The sequence below is a fragment of the Micrasema longulum genome, unplaced genomic scaffold (assembly GCF_059751315.1).
Source record: "Micrasema longulum isolate JH-2025_06_02 unplaced genomic scaffold, ASM5975131v1 h1tg000943l, whole genome shotgun sequence".
NCBI classification, from domain to species: domain Eukaryota; kingdom Metazoa; phylum Arthropoda; class Insecta; order Trichoptera; family Brachycentridae; genus Micrasema; species Micrasema longulum.
Window position 1 is genome coordinate 236733 of NW_028278134.1, and position 20449 is coordinate 257181.

General features: G+C 34.8%; 2 protein-coding genes across 3 annotated transcripts in view; one reads left to right on the forward strand and one right to left on the reverse strand.

Moving 5' to 3' along the window:
- Positions 1-18703, forward strand: LOC148277986 (protein VAC14 homolog). 2 transcript variants are annotated; one of them, XM_088232071.1, is made up of 14 exons: positions 1-312; positions 403-553; positions 1780-2010; positions 9508-9725; positions 10220-10340; positions 10501-10624; positions 10779-11065; positions 11460-11592; positions 11813-11924; positions 13493-13667; positions 14164-14282; positions 14758-14837; positions 15660-15813; positions 16718-18703. In XM_088232071.1, exons 1-14 carry the CDS (start codon positions 215-217, stop codon positions 16869-16871), a joined length of 2157 nt encoding a protein of 718 aa, XP_088088197.1. In that variant the 5' UTR covers positions 1-214; the 3' UTR covers positions 16872-18703. The 2 variants fall into 2 exon arrangements, with proteins under 2 accessions (XP_088088197.1, XP_088088198.1); XM_088232072.1 differs by having other exon boundaries at positions 10785-11065.
- The window catches only part of IKKepsilon (I-kappaB kinase epsilon), an 11107-nt gene continuing 8760 nt past the window's right edge, over positions 18103-20449 (reverse strand). Inside the window, exon 9 of the mRNA XM_088232070.1 lies at positions 18103-19091. The gene's annotated coding sequence lies outside the window, so the exon portion shown is untranslated. The remainder of the gene's footprint in view (positions 19092-20449) is intronic.

Consider the following 20449-nt stretch of genomic DNA (forward strand, 5'->3'; position numbering starts at 1 on the left):
CTTCAATCGGTCAATGTCAGATTTGAGATATTATTGTGCCAATTTATAAACCGGTGACAGTCCGTGTTATTATTATTTTTAATATACGGGTTTATATATCAATCGATTCTTCGTTAGCTGCAGATAATTACATAAAATAAATACAAGAAATATAACCTTTCAACTTCTGTGTTGAATTTGTTGGTACACACATTAGAAGCAAAATAGTGATTCGATGATGACGGATCACGCTCCTCTTAGCGCAGCGTGCGTGAGGGCTTTGAACGATAAAATTTATGACAAAAATAAAGCTGCTTCTTTCGAAATAGAAAAGTAATTATTTATCGACTCGAGTGCACTCCCTAACCAATTTGATGCTATTTTTTCATGAGATTACTTAGTTAACTTTTATGTTTGTTGTAGAATGGTTAGAGACTTCAAAGCAGCAAATAATACAAACCAAATCAAAAAGCTTTTGCGTGTTTTTGGGCAAGATTTTGCTACTTCGCAAAACCCTCATGCCAGAAAAGGTGGCTTGTTAGGATTAGCAGCGGTGGTTGTTGGATTGGGCCCTGTAAGTAATCAAATTTATATTTAAATACATATTGCCAAATATTAAATTAATAATCACTCATCAAGGTTAGTTAATAATGGGGAAGTTCAGTGGTTTTATTTTATACATTATTATTATGTATTTTTTATATATATATATATTTTTTGGTAATAGACTATCAAACGAATCCAAAAAATTGATTTAAGTTATTTAAATAAAAATCGTCCTCGTAGTGTAATGGTCAGAGCATTTGCCTACGATGCGAGAGGTCTCGGGTTCGATTCCCGACATAGTTGATATGAAATATTTATTGAAAAGGGTGTTTTTACACCAGAATATTTAATAGCCCCTGGACTGGTACCTGAAGCGTAAGACTGATCATCTTACCTTCATGTAACAAAAATGATCAAAATACGCTGCGATTGGTGTACCAATGCAGTGCCCAGTTAGGTGCGGAAAGGTGATAAAAAATAAAATAAAGTTCGTTTTTAAGTGTAAGTGCTTATTGGTTGAATAAATAAGCGGAAGTGTACCAAGTATTTTTAATTGGTACTTGTATAAATTATCACATCATAAGCTGAATTAAAAAAAAAAAAGTATTTATGTATCGTATTACCATCGCTGTGTTTTTTTTATAGTTTTGTAATTACTCCTCCCTTGATTTCACAAGTTCTTGTCTGTAAGTTCTGCTGATATTTAAAAGTAAAGCCCCATAGCGTAAAAATGCACTTAATGTAAAAAATAAGCTATCGGAAACCAGAAATTTGTCACAACACATAACAACACTGTGATTAATTATTAAGAACTTTTGACGTAGTTCAAAGTAGTTTGTTTTTATTAAAACCGATTTTTGCCACGTGTAAGAAAACACTTTTTATATCCAATTTCCCGTAAGGCTACTAACCGCAAACTGAAACCGCCCATTGCCCAATTGTTCTTGAACTAAAACTAAAACCAAACCAAAAATTTGGAACGCTTTTGATCTATGCAATAGAGCTTAAGGGCTTCTCTAGAGTTCTACAAAAAGTTGAAAAAGAAAAAGTTTTATTTTTAAATTACACAAATGAATTTTATGCATATTTATTTGTTTACTTACTGACAATAATATGCAATGGCGATTGTATTAAAAAAAAACCTTTCTCTGGTATAACGAGTAATTCTTTAAACAAGTAAATTCAGTCAGTCCCATCTTCCTGGTAATAAACCAAGTTCGACTGTACGCACATATAATTTTTGTATTATTTCAGGATTGCTCCGAGTACCTGACTGACTTAGTGCACCCAATACTGGCGTGTTTCTCCGACACGGAAATGCGAGTGCGATACATCGCGTGCGAAGCCTTATACAATGTGGCTAAAGTGGCGAGAGGGGCTATTCTGGTTCACTTCACAGATATATTCAACGCTCTCATTAAATCGGCTGCAGATCCTGAACAGAGTGTGAAGTCAGCTTCCGAAATGCTAGATAGAATAATTAAGGTGAGTTTCACACCGTTTATCTTATATGTACAAGCGTGAGTAAAATATTGTACAAATGATATATTTAGTTTGTGTAAAATCACTATAATAAATTGAATATGCCTTTGTCAAAACTTGAAAACAAACTACCACTAAATATTTTAATTCTTACCAAATAACAAGTAGATATTTAAAATACATCTTTCAGTGCTGCAGAAAAGCGTTTATTTATGATATTTAGTAACATAACATATAACTGCAATTCTTTTAACTTAGAAAGAGTTCAGCGGAAGTTCTTACGCTACATTCAGTTGAAAAAAGGGAAACCTGTGGATAAAATTTTCCACCAAACTTTAATGTCCGAGTTGAGGTTACCATTGCTCTCCACCAGAAGGACAATCGCTGACCTCACTCTAATGTACAAAGTGATATTCACCTTAAAATAGATTGTCCAAAATTACTGTCCCTGATAAACTTTCGTGTACCCACGAGGACCACCGGACTCCGACACGTGTTCCAATGTAAGCACAACAGGACAAACTTCACCCACCATTCTCCCCCGGCACCATCCACAGAACTGCTAATAATTATGCTGAGCTGTTGGACTCGCTCCCCGCCACTCCTGCTACAATTAAATCAGCTATCCTATCCATTGAATGGCCATCCCCTCAATTCTCCTCTTTGTAATGTGCTTTTCGTTTCTATTCATCTTTACTTTATTTCCTTTTTTTAGAATTTATTACTTATTTAGTGTAATAATTATGATTTTATTTTACGTTATATGCTATAACACTTTATGTACTTTTTAACTTAATATTGTAAGAGCCCTCGGGCGTTTGTTTAATAAATACACATATAATTTTGTTACCCACTAAGTATTGAGACTTTTCAGTGGGAAACAATTTTTAAATCAGGTTTATTATGCACACATAAAATATATTTATTAATTATTACCCTTTAATATTAACTATAAAGTACTAGAAAAAGATATTTTTTCAATTCTTTTTATTTCATCGAATTATATTATATTATGTCGAAATGCGATCTCTCAGGCGAATGTGTGGTAAAACTATGTACGATAGATGCACAAATGTTGAGATCCCTACATTATGTAAGGCTGAGACAAGCATTATCGACAAAATCAAGAAAGGAGCTCTGCGCTGGTTTGAGCATGTAGAACGAATGGACAGCGAGAGAACGGTTAAGAATATTTACAATGCGAATGTTGATGGATGCAGAAATAGAGGAAGACCGAGAAAGACATGGCATGACCAAATCCAACAAATACTTAAAGATGGACATGTCAAAAGTCGGAATAATCGGCGCGCGTGCATGAGAAGATGTATGAATGTAGAGGAAGCGAGATCTGTATGCAAAGATAGAGTGTTGTGGCGTTCTATCCTCTCTGCCTACCATTACGGGGAAACGGCGTGATGGTTTGTTTTTGTTGTTGTTGTTTTATTTCATTTGCTAACATATCTATACATTCTCAGAAAAGCAATAAGCATTAGGTATTGGATTGAATATTCTTAATTATTAAACGTTTCTAGTAAAGGACTGTTATTTTAATAATTGATTTGGTTATTAATTATGGGAAGATTGACAGCTTTTTGAATTTGTAATTTTTCACAATTGAAGTGCCCGAGTTAAAACAATACTTTTAAATTGGGTTATGCTTATCAAACAGTTGTCTACCTACGTCAAAAATTAAAGGCCGTTTACCCAAGGACAATACAATATTTTTTGGTCCCAGGACCATTGTCCATGTGTAAACAGCAATTTATAAGACAGAACATTGTTCCGAAACATTGTCACGGACATAGATGGGGCTATCCCCGCGAAACAATTATTACCCCAACCACCACGTGGCCGCATTGTCCGCGTGTGAACGCCTATGGACAGGAACTTATGAAAATAGCGATTATCTCGATACGTGAGCTTCACTTCTACGTATTTTTTCTGACAAAAATAGAGGCTAAAGAAATCCTTTTGAATATTTAGTTCATTCTTTAACAATTCTTATACATCCTGATATAAAATAAATAATATTTATCACAAACATGCTCGTAATAAACGGCGTCATGTTTTCATTATCGCAGTGCTCACATGTGAACTGCAGCCAAATTTTCGTTTTGTCCCAGCGATCTATCGTGTGCGATCGGGGCTGTTCACAGAGCTGGGGCAAGACAATATTGTCATATCTATTGTAGTGACCATGTGTAAACGATACTTTAGTGTTTAAAATATTGGTAACCCACACTTCCGGGCAGAAAATAATGGTAACCATTTTGCACAATGAATTTTTCTGGACTATTATGTCGTGTGTTGTTCACACTCTTTTCCGACGTTTCGGATCGCATTACTTCGTCCATCATCACATACTTAGTATTGTTTCTGTTATTTGTGACTAATTTGCGGTGTCTCTCTATTATAGTTTGTTATTTTAAAAAAATCTTTTTTTTTAAAATTCATTATCTAATGCCCTTTATTTATTTACAATGTAAGAAAACTGTAATCTTAATTGACAAATAAAGATACTATTTATCTTTGATTTAGATGATAATATATACTTACACATTCAACATTTATCTATTCATGCTAAAAACGCAAACAATAGGTTACGCAGATAATAATTGAAATATATTTCAGATATAGATTTTAAATACTCGATGGAAAGAATCAACATACACAGATGAGTTCCTGAGAAAGGAATATGTATGATAGACATATGAAGGATATATGGAATATGGTGGGATGGACCATTATTTCAAATTAGATTTTTGTTTTTTTTTCAACTTATTAATTTTAACCAAGTGTATTGGCAATATTTTTAGTATGTCCGGATGGCCTCGGCGCTCGGTGGCGACCGGGTGCGTTGTGAAGTTACTCCGGAGTTTAAATTGTTTCCTCTGGACATTTTAAACATTTACCCTTCAAATTTTGACAAAGTGTGTGATTTTATAAAACAGTGAGGTTTACTTAAGTTGAAAACAAAATATGTGTAAAAGAAAACAGTTACATTAACATTACATTATTACTTTACAATATTCAAAGTGTTGCACAGCGTTAAGACTGTTTTTTTTTTCTGTGTGTGTGAAATTCCTGGAACTGCTTGAAGAAGTTGCCACATGTTACGGTTACAGCATAGCTAATGCTTTCGGAATGCACAAATATAACGCATTGATGTCCAAGACATTGAGTTAATATCATTATTATTATGGATAACTTATACAGCACCACTTTCGGAATATAATACCTCGAGGACGCTTTACAAAGTGCTTAAATTTAATTGAAGCTTTTAAATTTGTAATTTAATGAAAACAATTTATTTTGTTATCACATGCTACGGATTTTTTCAAATGATCTAGAAAACAAGTGAGTTTTTAAGTTCTTCCCGGAACATCACTTCGCTCTCGCAGCCTCGCACCTCTACTGGGAGAGCATTTCATGTCATAGGGTCTGCGACCGTAAATGCGCGTTCACTGAATTTAGTGCGCTGTTTGCATAGAGGTATAATAACTTTTTTCCCGTCTTAGACGTAGCTGATTTAACCACAAGACGCCTGTCAGCTAGTTCACCTGGAATGCATATATACCCTTGATATTCCGGAGCAGCGTTGTGCAGGGATTTATACATAAGCCATCAGAGTTTGTATTCCACCCTAGGAGATAAAACGTTGCCAGTGTAATTTGAATGAGTTTATATTTATATTTTTGAGGCAATAATGTGTGGATTAGCAATAAACAATAAACAATAAGTGAAAAGGGGGCTACTTAGTTGGGGTATTGTTTGACACCTGCAAAAGTGCGATTCCCAAACCGCGGACCGAGGCGAGGTAAGGCGCGGGAAGTTTTAGCTTCCTTGAAAGCCTATGCAGACGGGTGCTGTACTGAGCGACAATCAACAGCTGGAACATCTGGGACTCACGTGGCACCGGCGCGCGGCGACTCGAGCTTCCAGCAGAAATGTACACGCTCGGTACACAATAGAGACACCATTAGTTTTAAATGACTGCTATTGTTGTGTAAATGACGTTATTTTGTGGATTTTAGTGTTAGATACTTCTGTGAATACTTATACTGTAAGTCTTAGAAATAATCTATTTTGGTCATTGTTTTCATTTATTATAGTTGAGCATTTAGGTAGCATAGTATGAGGGGGTATAATAATTAATATTAAATAGTACAATATAATGTCGATAATTAATTAAGTGTATATTTTTAGTATTATGTGGGAAGAATGTTAAGTTATAAGTTAGTTTTAATGTCATGGTAGAATGGGAGAATGCCGCTAGCTGACCGCGATGAGGCTCGCAACCCATCAGGTCGCTTCTCTCGGGGGGGCGCAAAGAGGAGGAATTCTCAGGAATGTAGAATTGCCACTTGGAATGTAAGAGGACGTATGACTGATAAGATGAATGAACTGTGTGATATAATGAAGAATAAATGTATAGATTTATTGTGTGTCTCTGAGACTTGGAAGAAAGGGAGTGGTTCGATGGAGCACGGTGATACTCTGGTTCTCTGGTCCGGTCTCCCTGAGACGGACAGAGCTTGCCGGGGTGTTGCTGCGTTTCTATCGCCAAGAATGATAGAGGGCATGAATGAATATGAATTTGTAAGTGAGAGACTCATGTTTGTCAGATTTAAGGTCGGACTGACAAGATTGCTTGTTATCATAGGATACGCTCCTGTCAACTCCGACTGTGAATCTGAGAAGGACGAGTTTTGGACGAGTCTAATGAATGTGATGAATGGGAAAAAAGATAGCGAAAGGATAGTTTTGGCTGGAGATCTTAATGGTTGGGTGGGAACAAGGAGAGATGGGCTGGAGTCAGCTCTAGGTATGTTTGGGGATGCAAGAGTGAATGACAATGGGAAAAGACTGCTAGAGGTATGCCTGGAATGGAACCTTTTTGTATCAAATACATTTTTCGAACATAAAGGAATCCACCAATACACATGGGAGAGAGGAAATGAAAGGTCGATTATCGATTATGTCATCATTGACTCTAGATTGAAGCCTGTAACTGTCGACACACGTGTGTACAGAGGGGCCGAGATGGAATCAGACCATTTTTTAGTGGTCTCAAGGGTGATTCTGTTTAAGGGATGGCGGTCCCAAACAAACAAAGTCCAGGCTCCTTCTAGAGTCAAAGTTGAAAAACTGCAAAATGCTGACATAAAAGATAATTTTGAAAGATCTGTGAGTCACAGACTGAACGAAAAAGATGTAGAATGTATGGGTATAAACGATATGTGGGAGTGTTTGAAAATAAGTATGTGCGAGGCGGCGAAAGAAGTGTGCGGTGTGACAACGCTAGGGAGAAAGAAAGGTGATGCGTGGTGGGACGACGAAGTCAAAAAACTCGTTAAAGAAAAGAAGGATGCGTGGATAAATTTGCTTGCTGTAAAAAAGAATACAATTGAATATGAATCGGCTAAACGCGTGTATGGTGAAAGTAAGAAAAAGGTTAAGCAGGGTGTATGTGAACGGAAGAAAAAATTGAAGGATGAAGAAGGAATGAAAATGACACACAATTTCCATGAAAACATTAAAGTTTTCTGGAAAGCTGTGAAAAACTCCAGGAGTAGCAGTGAAAGCGGAGGCATGACAGTTGTTAAAGATAAGGATGGAAAAATGGTGACTAGTGAGAGTGGAATAAAAGAGAGATGGAAGGAATACTTTGAGGAAGTTTATGAATCGCACACTGGTAACTCGGGCGGTGCCGATGTATCGACATTATCCGAGGTGTGTCTGAACGCAAATGATGAGGTAAGTCAGATTAGTATGAAAGAAATTATCAGCGTTGTCAAATGTATGCGGAATGGTAAAGCGCAAGGGTATGACTGTATTGCAGCAGAGTTTATTAAGTCGGGTGGCAAATTAATTCTCACATGGCTACATAAACTTTTTAACTTGTGTCTCAAGGAGGAAAGGACTCCACCTGATTGGAGGAGGGCAGTTGTTATGCCGTTATACAAGGGAAAGGGTTCTAAGGTGGAGTGTGGGAATTACAGAGCTATCAGTCTTCTGAGCGCTGTCGGCAAAATGTATGGAAGAATACTGATAGAAAGAGTAAGAAACGTGACCAAGGAGAAAGTATGGGATGTACAGAGTGGATTTATGAATGGTAGAGGATGTATGGATCAAATATTTGCATTATGCAATATGACAGAAAAGTTTTTGGCGAAAAACCAGAAGCTTTTTTGCGCTTTTGTTGATTTGCAAAAAGCATTTGATCGAGTTGATAGGAAAAAATTATGGATGGTTCTATCGGAGTATGGAGTGAGTGACAACCTTGTCCGCGCTATTGCTTCCTTGTACAAAGATAGTGTAGCGTGTGTAAGGGTAAATGGGTCATTAACTTCCTGGTTTGACATCCCCAAAGGAGTCAAACAGGGATGTGTAATGTCACCGTGGTTATTCAACATATACATGGATAAATGTATGAGAGAATTGAAAAGTATGGATGTGGGAGCGAAAATGAGTAATCTTACTGTCAGTTGCCTTCTGTACGCCGATGACGCAGTCCTCCTAGCTGACAGCGAAGAGGAACTGCAATCCTTGGTTACAAAGGTTTACGAAGTGTGCAAGGAGAGTGATTTGCTAATGAATGTGCAAAAGTCGAACGTCATGGTCTTTGAAAGAAATGTAACTATGACTGAATGTAAGATTGTAGTAAATGGAGATAGTTTGAAACAGGTCGAAGAATTTGTATATCTGGGTAGTATGTTTACTAGAGATGGAAATATGGACAAGGATATTGAAAGGAGGGTTAGTGCCGGTAACAGAGTTAATGGTGCCTTAAAGTCTGTCGTAGCAAATAAGTGTCTATCGCAAGAGGCTAAATTAGCAGTTCATAATGGAGTTCTGGTACCAACCCTAATGTATGGAAGCGAAGCATGGAGTTGGAAAAAAAGGGACGAAAGTAGACTGAATGCTGTTGAAATGCGATCCCTCAGGCGAATGTGCGGAAAAACAATGTATGATAGGTGCCCTAATGTCGAAATTAGAGCAGAATGCAAGGCTGAGTTAAGCATTATCGACAAAATTAAGAAAGGTCTTTTGCGATGGTTTGGTCATGTGGAGCGAATGAATGATGAAAGAACGGCTAAAAAGATTTATGATGCGAATGTGTCTGGTTGTAGAAGTCGAGGAAGGCCGAGAAAGACATGGCATGATCAAGTACAACAAATTCTTGAAAGTGGTCTTGTGAAAAGTCGGAATAATCGACGTGCGTGCGTGAGAAGATGTATGAATGTGAAGGAAGCAAAGGAAGTGTGCCAGGACAGAGTGGTGTGGCGTTCTATCCTCTCTGCCTACCCCTCTGGGGAAATGGCGTGATGGTTAGTTAGTTAGTTAGTTAATACTGGAAATCTACCCTCTTTGGAATCTTAGGATTTCATCTAAAGAGACTGATATGCTAAAACGTCGGTAAAATGTGGGAACAACACACAGCACACTAATCCAGAAAAACTTTATATGCGCGTTGACTTGATTTTTTGTTTATTCTAGGACATAGTGACGGAGAGTGCATCCTTTGACTTGTGCGCATTTATTCCATTGTTAAGAGAACGGATTTATGCTCGCAACGCGTTTGCTCGTCAGTTTATAATATCTTGGGTGTCCGTATTAGACTCGGTTCCCGATATAGACTTGGTCATTTTTTTACCTGAGATACTTGATGGATTATTCAAAATTTTAGATGACCCAATGGTTGAAATTAAGAAAATGTAAGTGTAAACAAACTTTTATAAATTAGAGTTGAATTTCTATCATGATTTATCATTTACAAAAAGGAAGTTCTATGGTTTTAAGAAAAAAAAAATTGTTAATAGACTATCAAACTACGCCAAAATTTTATTATTTTAATTTTTATGTATCGTTTTATCAACGCCATGAAGTTTTGTAATTATTCCGCCTGTGATATCACAAGTTCTAGTCGGTGAGTTTTGCTGATTGGTGAGTTGGCTTACCGGTAACCGGAAATCTATCACCATCGGTTGATTCTTAAGAACTTATAACGTAGTTTATTTATTAATTTTTCGGGAAACTTTCCCGTAATTTTTTACAACTTCTAAGAAAACATTTTTCATATCTAATTTCACCAAACTTCCTCATTGTTTACAATATTTTTTTAAGCTATTATAAATATATTATAACTTAAACAAAGATAATTAATCGTAGTAAAATAATTAAATTTAATACATATATTTTTTTTATTTAGGTGTGGTGCTCAGCTTTCTCTATTCTTGCAAAGCATCAAGAATGACCCATCGAGAGTTGATTTTGCGCGTATGATAAACATTCTAATTGTTCACGCCCAGGCAACAGATGAAGTTTTGCAAGTATGAGTAAATATAAAACTTGTCAGAGTCTATTACAAATATAAATTTACAAAATATCTTCTGCCTTTTTATGAATGATAATTTCTTACTTAAATAAATAAGTATTTTCTATTAAATTTATAATAAATGTTATTATGAAGTATTTTTTATTATATTTCAGTTTACCGCATTAACTTGGATCAAGGAATTTGTTCAACTTTCGGGCATAGAAATGTTGCCGTATATGTCGGGGATATTCACAGCAGTCCTGCCATGCCTGTCGTACAATGGCGACGCCAGAAAAAGTATCCTTTTTATTACTTTTCCTTGTTTGTGACTAACTTCATGGTGTTGGTTTACTGGTTTTGTTTTATTTTTACTTGAGAGAAAAGAGATATCCTTAGTGATACTGGAATACCGCGTAACCTGTTTTTCACAAATATTTTCCCTAATTTCCAGTGTCAGATATAAAGGAGACCGCTCTAGCCATAAATTACAGCCTGATGAAGCTGATTACTTTAGACGCGGAAGATTTGGAAGTAGGAAAGACCACTAAAGGGAAACGTGGCCCTAAAACCTCAGAATCCGGAGATGTTTCCCTATCGCCGAGTACAGCTCTGCATGAGAAGTTAGACCTGCCATCCGTTGTGGAAGTATTGAACCAGCTCCTCCACCACAACTCTGTACAGACTAAAGTTGCCGTACTGAGATGGATATTACATTTATATAACAAGATTCCTGCAAAGGTATTTTTTTTTTTTAAACATTTCTAAACCATGAAAAATTTGAGGATCACATACAGACTCTTAGTCGCTGCTCCAACTGGCTCCTTCCCAAGCCACTCTTTTGTACAAATTTCAAATTTGTTTCCAGCTGAACACAATATTTTGGAATAGCTCTTATGCTCATTTGCCTACTTTTTAATCTGCACTGTTTAGTCAACTTTGGTGTAAAGTTATAAATATAGTTTGTGTTATAAATAAAGATCAATAGCGCAAGAATCATTGATTATTAATTAAATAAATATTTCTAACCACTTGGATTAAAGGTTTCGTTAGATTCAATAACATATATATGGAATTCTACGGAGTTCAGAGAAGTTATATTATTTTTGTTACAAAGAAAGTTGTTTATTCGCAGATGTTCACACACACAGAGCAAATGTTTGATGCTCTACTGAGCAGTTTATCAGACCCTTCGGATGACGTTGTTCGGCAGAGTCTCGCCGTGTTAGCTGAAATATGTTCCACGCCGTGTTCGTCAAACGTTCAAGGTAATAGAAGCTGCATGAAACCACTCATCAATAATTAATTGTGATTAATTTTAAAAATTTAAAAGTAACGGAAGATAAAATATAGAAATAGGTACAGAAAAAAGTAGATTTTTTACTGTTTTTCATATTAAAGATTGTCAATTTGTAAACTGCGCATTATATACAGTGTGCTCGTAATTATGTTGTCAGGTGTTTTATTTGGAATTAAAAATCTTTTCAGGTGAATCTGATGTACGGTCAAGTCCTTATTACCGAAAATTTCTAGTTAGTTTACTCCAACTGTTTAGCAGCGATGCCACATTATTAGATGACAGAGGATCCTTCATAGTCAGGTAATTACTTGCCAGAGAAAACTTAACTCTGTTATTCATTGGTGTTTGCTTAACAATCACCGCTGACTGATGGAATTTTTTATTTGTAACTGGTGGGAACATTTATCAATTAAGAGAATATACCTCCCTGAATACTGCGCATAAAAGACACTGCACATCATACTGATTATGCTTAGCTAAATTCGAGGTCTCATAATCCCATTTTCCGCACCCCAAAACTGAAATTTGACTATTTTCAGTAGAGCCTATCAAAGTTTTTAGCATGAGTTTTTTTTTTTTTTTTATAATCTTACTTTTTATATTTATGTTTTGATATCATTAGATATTATAGAATTATGGAGTTTTGTGCTAACTATCACCCAGAAAGAAAAAACAGATGACGGTTTTGCTCAGTTAGCCACCAAAATTCAAAATGCCAAAAGGGCTGTTGTGCGATTGGGTCATTTATATTGCAAAATCCATGTCTAAGATTTTTAGTCTTTTTTTTATAGAAAAATATGACCGATTAAAATTTCGTTTTTGCAATAAAACAACATTTTGGCGTATCCTCTTAACAATTTTGTAAACTTTGGATACACCTGTTTGTATTTATTTCTGGAGGTAGAAAGGATGAGTCAGCACGGGCTAAGGTCCGCCCAAATCTCAATGTTACCAGCAGATAAATGTGAAATTAATAAGCTATAATAGATCACTAAATCAAATTATAAACACCTCTCTCACGCTTCCACTCCCACCGAGTCTACTAAATACCTTTGTGTCTTTCTACTTACTTTTATAATAATTTTCTATGTATAAATATGTCCTTAAAAATGCCCATTGAGCGTATATATAAATAAATAAATAAATAACATCATTTCCATACCAACTAATAGTGATTATTGAGCAGCGAGTTTTGTAAATGAAAATATGAAATAATATTGAATATTTTCAATATAATACATTTTATAGGACAAAAACGATTAATAAAAATTAGCTTTAAATGAAGATTGCTAATTAATGTTACCCTTGATCAGCGATCGGCATACCTGTTCAGTTCCTAAATGGACCACAGTTAACCTTAAGACTTATTATTAATTTTAAATATTAGAAAATACATATCTCAATTCTGGTTTTATATTTATGTACCACTTTGTTTAAGGTGTCACAATAAGACACCATTTATAAGATAAAGGTTCAAGTAGTACATGCAACCCGGCTGTCAATCTAGGATTACACTTAATTTTTTCGTAAATCAAATGTTCAGGGTAACAAGTAATGCAGTTAGCATGTTTTGTATTAAAATGTCGTTTCAAGTTGGATTCTTTCTTTACAACAATTCTCTGATTGCAAATTGGGCACATTAGTTTTAAATAAATTGTGTTTTGGCTCACACAGGGATGAGTGACGTTGACGGTCGCGTGGCCCCCAAAAATAATCGACATATTCATACGGTCTGCCACCAAAATATCAACCGCTGCCCTAGATAATTTTTTGTATGAACCTGCCTATTTATTTCATTTTGTTAAGTATTTTTTTATACTAAATATGATTCTTTTAATATTACAAAGTTTTTGCATGTGTTTTTTTAGACAATTATGTGTCCTGTTAAATGCTGAAGACATCTACACAACCCTATCAGAAATTTTACTAAAAGAAAAGAATCTGAAGTTCGCTGCCACAATGGTGGAAACATTAAACATGATTCTTTTGACTTCTGCGGAACTATTTGAATTAAGAAACCAACTAAAAGACTTCAACACGGAGGTTTGTTGCAAAAAATAATTAATTAATACTCATTAATGTTAGTAAATATTACTTTTTACCCACTTACTGACTTTTTATGTCTACTGTTTCGTGACGTACCCGTCGCGTGTCGCCTCCGCATGATGACAGTTGTCACCTGAGTTTGCTGCGTTTGTTCTCTTATTACTTCATTCCTCACAAAGTCAAACCACCGCACACCCGAGATTCTTCTGAGACACCTGAATAGAATTCAAAACTCAGAATTTTGCTGTTTTGGGCCCTGGTGAGGTGCCACGATTTGCATCCGTAGAGAATAGGTGTTATGCAGGCGTTATATAGGCGGCATTTGGTTTTCACCGAGTAAATATCCGATCTCCTGACAGCCTTCATACTGTTGAATGTGGTGATGATGATAATACAATACACAAAAATAAAATAACTTTTTTTGGTTTAGTTTGTTTTTTTTTTTAAAAAGCACTGAACTTCCTTATTGAGATAATTTGTTTTGTGATTTCAGAGTAGCCATACCTTATTTGTATGCCTATACAAAAGCTGGAGCCACAATCCCATTACTTTGGTTGCGCTGTGTTTTCTAACACAAAATTATGGACACTGCAATCAGTTAATCCGATTATTGTATCCTTTATAATTTGTCAATTAATTTTCCTCGGTGGAAAATTATGTTTCCAATTGTTTTTGGTTACGCCACATGTGTTTGTGTATAGCACATTTGCTAGGTTGCGGCATTAGATTTATTTGCTACCTACTGGACCTTGGTTTAGATGTTGTAATTATCCTACTGTGGGCACCATCTTTTTTCTCTCCGGCCCTAAAAACAACCGAACTGTCAACGAGTGTGCATGTAATTTCATATTCCCAGCGCGATCGCAAACGATTTGTTTTAGCGATCGATAATCCACTGTGTCGTGTTATGGCATATTAATAATCAAGAAACCGACGAGTGCCGATCCTTCCCGACCACAAGATTTGATCCTGCCTGCCGCTAGAGAAGTTCCGAACAATAAGGTGCCAAGAACCCCAGTACAAGGCGTGATCAGTTTTCAATATATAAATTTGGTTTAGAAAAATACATCCTTAACTCAGAGCACAGCGGAAAATTAGAAGTAACTGTAGAATTTTTGACGGAAATCGACAAGTTGGTGCAATTAATTGAATCGCCAATATTTGCATGTAAGTAAATCTTATTCATAAATGAGGATATTAGAAGCGAACTTAGAAATCTCCATTGAAGGAGTTACTGAGATATTTGCGAAAAACTTTGAAAAAAGAATTGTGAAATTTCTAATTATGCTTCACTAACTCAATGGAAAATGCTAAGTTTGTGGTGTCGAGTAGTATAATTGAAATCTGTTTTTGCAAGATTTAGAGACAGTTTTGAATTACGCTATTATTTAGGTAGGCGATGTATGGGAGCAAAGTATGGACTTAGAAAAACAAGGATGAAAGTAGGCTGAATGGTGTCAAAATGCGACCTCTCAGGCGAATGTGTAGTAAAACTATGCACGATAGATGCACAAATGTTGAAATCCGAACATTATGTAAGGCTGAGACGAGCATTATCGACAAAATCAAGAAAGGAGCTCTGCGCTGGTTTGGACATGCAGAGCTAATAGATAGCGAAAGAACGGCTAAAAGGATCTACGATGAGAATGTTGATGGATGCAGAAAACGAGGAAGACCAAGAAAGACATTGCACGATCAAGTTCATCAAATACTTGAAGGTGGACATGTCAAGAGTAGGAATAATCGGCGTGTGTGCATGAGAAGATGTATGAATGTATGCGTGATGGTTTGTTTAAAAAACCTTAAATTTTTTATGTAAAATGTGACTAGCAGTATTTTTACTATGTCCAAATTTTTGTACCAAATATTGTAGATTTAACCCTGAAAGTGATTTTAGCAAGACATATCTCTATCTTTATTTAAGGTAATTTTATGGAAATCTGGACATGTATATATTTTAAGAGCGTCCGCATTTTTACTTTGAAATAGATTTACGACTAGAACTGTTGGGAGGTTGGGGAGCGGAGGCTCTGTGCAGCGCTCTCTATGGTCTCCTGATGCTCCTGCCGCAGACTGAAGCATTCCACACACTGAGGAAAAGGTTACAATGTGTTCCCCATAACATTGTTACAGTTCAAAATCAGTAAGTATTCACTTTACAATCATGTAACATAAAGATCTCGGCAGTTCATTTTGCATAGCTTGAAATTACCAATATTACAGATTGCGTAAAATATACATATATCTGTGGTCGTTTTTAGATCATCAAATTCTTACATTTCCTCATAAGACTCCTCATTTGATGATTTTGATAAAAATATTGATAAACTCCTTAGTTATGTTTTTTTTATCTAAATTTGTTGGAACTGAGATGGAAAACACTTTTGAGAAGGGAATGTGGAAGTCTAGGAATTTACTGGGTTTTTGACATGTCATTGGCTGGTTTAAGTGGCCACTTGACACTGCAACATTCACCATTCTGCCCATGTTTAAGCATCCACATTTGTGAAGTAAAGGAGCTGAAACCTTTATCATGTGGGTGAGATTCATCAGGCTGAACCAATTCACCTACTAGGCAACGCCTGAAAACGACTTTCTAATTTTTTCTTTCCAAGACAGGCGCCGTTGCGCAGTTGGTTAGACGGCTAACTGTGAAACTGGCGTTGCGGGTTCGATTCCTGCCAGTTGCAAGAAAAAAAATCCAAGAAAGATTTTTTCTCAATTGGTCTGGGTGTTGTGGTGTATTTTTCATTACCTCCTTCCATATCCCCTCTATCCTATCTGCTGACAAGCCTCAAAATAGAGGCTTAGCGGGTTATTCCTTTTAAAAAATAAATAATAATAAAAAAATATACTTCTTTTCCCAGTTAGTTGGTTCAACAATGTTTTGAGTATGTCCAAATGTTTGCAGACAGGCTGGATTTCCTCCCTAGGGATTCAGATCTAAATTTGTTGCAACAGAGATGGAAAACATTTTTGAGAAGGTAATATGGATGTCTTAAAGTTCTAAACTGCGTAAAAAGTCATTATTGTGTATTTTGTTGCAGGAATAATGAGAAGCTGAAGCAAGATAATGTGAAAGCAGTATTAGACTTTGATGGATTGCTCGGCCACTTTTTGTCTATCCAAGAACAACACCGTGCGTACAAATTATCTTACCGGGTTAAGAATATAGGCCTCGGCGAACAAGACTATTCTTGACAATCCCTTAAAGACTGGAATTAAATTTACTTTATAAGCTGCACGCGTATGCTGCGAGTGTACTTATAATTTTGTAAAGAATTACTCATAATTATCTAAATAATGTAAATCAATTTTAATGGCGTTAGAGACAAAACTATTTCAATTATTAATTTTTAAATGTGTATTTATATAAAAACTGAAAAGGTGTAGAGTTACCCTTAATTTTTATTTATTTTAGTAAACGAAAACATCCGTATAATAAATATTTGATCCACGAACATTGTGATTTTCCATATGATGTTAAACAATTTACATATAATTTATTACAGAAATATAAGACAAGTGATACTTAAATCCACAAATTTCTTGGTGTGAATTCATTGTAATTTATTATAGGATTAAGAATTTTCACTAAAAAACTTGAATATTCTTTATATAAATTCATATATACAGCCTTTTTCTGCGCACTTTTGACTGCTGACAACAAACTAAATGATAGATCGGGCTCAAACTTAGCGTCAATATAGAGTACAGTTGTGCCAACTTAGCGGGAAAAAAATCTGAACAATCATTTATGCGGGCCTTTTAAATTACTCAGTTCCGGTATTTATTTCACAGAATGCACATAACTCACTATTAGAAAATGGAATTCATGTTGGGGTGAAGTGCGATTCGAACCTCGAACCTCAGATCCGCGAGTCCGCAACACTAGTCAAGGGACCACAACCCCAACAACATATTGACATAGGCTTATTAAACATTCGAACGCTCTGTATTTATTCTATTCAAATTTGATGTAAATATTTGTTTTTTATTTAAAGACCATCGACCAACGTATTATGGCTTGTAAGAAATCTTTTAGATTAAATGAAAAAAACACATTAATTACACATTTTCTTTCCTAGATCTTTTGTTAGTAAAAATGTTTATTATACGCCTTGACAAGACTACAATTGTGTTCCGAAATCAGCTGGCATATTATTTCTAATTAAATCCATCATATTTTTTATACATTCCCATTTTGTTCATAAACATTTTTTTGATCATTTGATTTTGAATGTATCAAACTCAGAAATTATATTATGTAAATAATGTTAATTTTGGCCATTTTATAGCCACCCTAAAAAAATATTGCACCGTATTAAATATGCAATACTTATTATTTATTATTGAAGGATATTATTTGATATTAAGGATATTATTTTTAAAAACTTATTGTACATTTTTGTTAATAAATTTAAAAAACAAATCATATAAAAATATTTTTTTATTCAATATAATTTACAGAACAAATAATATATTAAAAATATTTCATAAAGTTAATACATGTATAATATATTATGCTCAGTGTAAATGCACTTTACAAATTTGAATGAATTAAAAATTAATCATTGTTTTCAATTTATTGTAGTTTTCATAAATCATTATCAACGCCATTTCCCTATCCGCGCCTAATGGAGCATAGGGCACTCCATTAGTACACCGACATTTTATTACATGAAGGTAAGATCAACACTAAATATAAAGTGAGAAAAAAAAAAATAAGTGCAGTCTTTGTAAAAAAAAGCTACGACAAAGGCCCATTACAATTTTGTACTAATGTATAAATGCTGTATGGGTATTATAGTTTGTGACAGAATGTGTAATGGAGAGGACCATTGATGAAATTAGAGAAGCCAAAGTCCAACTTCAATCCAGCTATTTTATCAATGGCAGATCTGTGGGGATGCATGGAATGGTCTGCCTTAGAAATAGTTACAGCACCATCTGTTAACAGTCCATTGATCGATGGACACACACACATGTTAAATGATTTCACCTAAAATATAGAGTAATGACTCCAAGAAACTCAGCGCTTTCTATAAGACAATACATAGTATTCTGCAAGATTAACAGTATTGCATATAAAATGTCCGTCTACATTACCTTAATTATACACATCATTCCCGCCATGGAGACAGGAAGAATAAAGGAATGTGGCTTATAAAGAGACCACAGGGCGTGGTAACACCCTGTCAGCCCAACCAAGTCAGCTCGACGCAGTCACTCAGTTCCAGAATGTGGACAGTTCCAGAACTCAGTTCCAGAATGTGCAGACAGTTCAAGCCGCTATGCTCGCGCTCCATAACAAACTGTAGCAATTTATTCAACATGCAATAAACACGCATCAAACATCAACCTCGCGTCTTCTGTCAATCCCCAGCTAGGGTAGGAGCTCCAACCCTCAACCAGCAAATCCTACACATTTGAAAACAAATTGGACATATATAGGAAGTAAAATAAGCTTACCAGAAAGCCAAGGTAGGTGTATATCAACTGATAGCTCCCTGTCCCTTATTCAATAATGATAAAAATAACCTAACCTAAGCTAATCCTATTCACAAGAGCATTAAAACCACCTGTTGATATTTTTGTGAGGAAAATCTTCAATTCAAAACTTAAGATTTACAATAAAATAACAATACATGTACTTGACATATTCTTAAATACTATTACAAAGTTGATTATGACTTATTTTAGCATTACTGTATTTATTTATTTACAATTGTATATCAGAAATAAAAATATTATTCAATACAACATATCATCTGTGGAAATTTTAAATAAAAAATATTTCTTGTCATATTATATATATGTATAGTACCTACATATATTGTCAATATATGAATACCATTTTTTGTTGTACAAATTGTTCAACTTTCTCTTCTCTCTAGATCAATTTACACTTTGTTCCTTACGGAATTTCAAATTTTCGCTGATGATATATTAAATAATATTGCATTAATATAAATATATATGAGATCTAGGATAATTAAAAAATTTAATTAGAGTCTTTAGCACAAGTTGGCAATGTATTTTTCCAAAATATTATCAGTCTTCAATATAGGTGAAATAAATCAAACGAAAGGGATAATAAAAGGTTCAGTCATTTTTTTTTTACTTGGATGTTAGAATTCATATTTTGTAGAAATCATTATATAAATTTAATTAAGTTGGTTCAAACTTCAATTAATACTGCATTTTTATATTTACATCCAAACAATATTCACGTGAATACTTAATGAAAACAACTTTAAATAAAATTAAATATCTGATCGGGTTGTGGTCCTGTGGCTAGTGTCTCGGACTCACGGACCAAAGGTCTGTGGTTCGAATCCCACTCTACCCCAACTTGATTCCATTTTCTAATAGTGAGTTATTTACAACTCGTTGAAAATGGCCCTCAAAATTAAATATTTGGGTAAATCATAAGAACGCAAATATTTCTTTTTTTAAAAAAAAAAAAAAAATAATCGTGGAATTTCACATAAGGAAAAAGTTTAACCATAATGTAAATAATTTATTATGAAATATTTGGATTTGAGTACCATTTAATTATGCGAAATGACTGAAAATTGCCAAAAATTATTAAATTATACACAGCCATTATTATGATAGAAAATGCACATTCTGAAATGGGTTTTACCTTTACAGAGTAGGTTTTTAAGATTTAGTTACTCCTGCATCTACTAAAATTAAAAAGCGGCAGGTTTATTTTTTTTCAATACTGGTATCCCTAAATATGAATATGTTTTTGCTCTTAAGTTGGTAGTAGT

What these genes read in the sequence shown, in the direction of transcription:
- LOC148277986 (XM_088232071.1), top strand. Translation starts at nt 215, where the DNA reads ATGATGACGGATCACGCTCCTCTTAGCGCAGCGTGCGTGAGGGCTTTG. An exon ending in ATAACAAGATTCCTGCAAAG is followed by an intron (nt 11,066 to 11,459) that starts GTATTTTTTTTT and finishes GTTTATTCGCAG; the next exon opens with ATGTTCACACACACAGAGCA. An exon ending in AATCAGTTAATCCGATTATT is followed by an intron (nt 14,283 to 14,757) that starts GTATCCTTTATA and finishes CTCAGAGCACAG; the next exon opens with CGGAAAATTAGAAGTAACTG.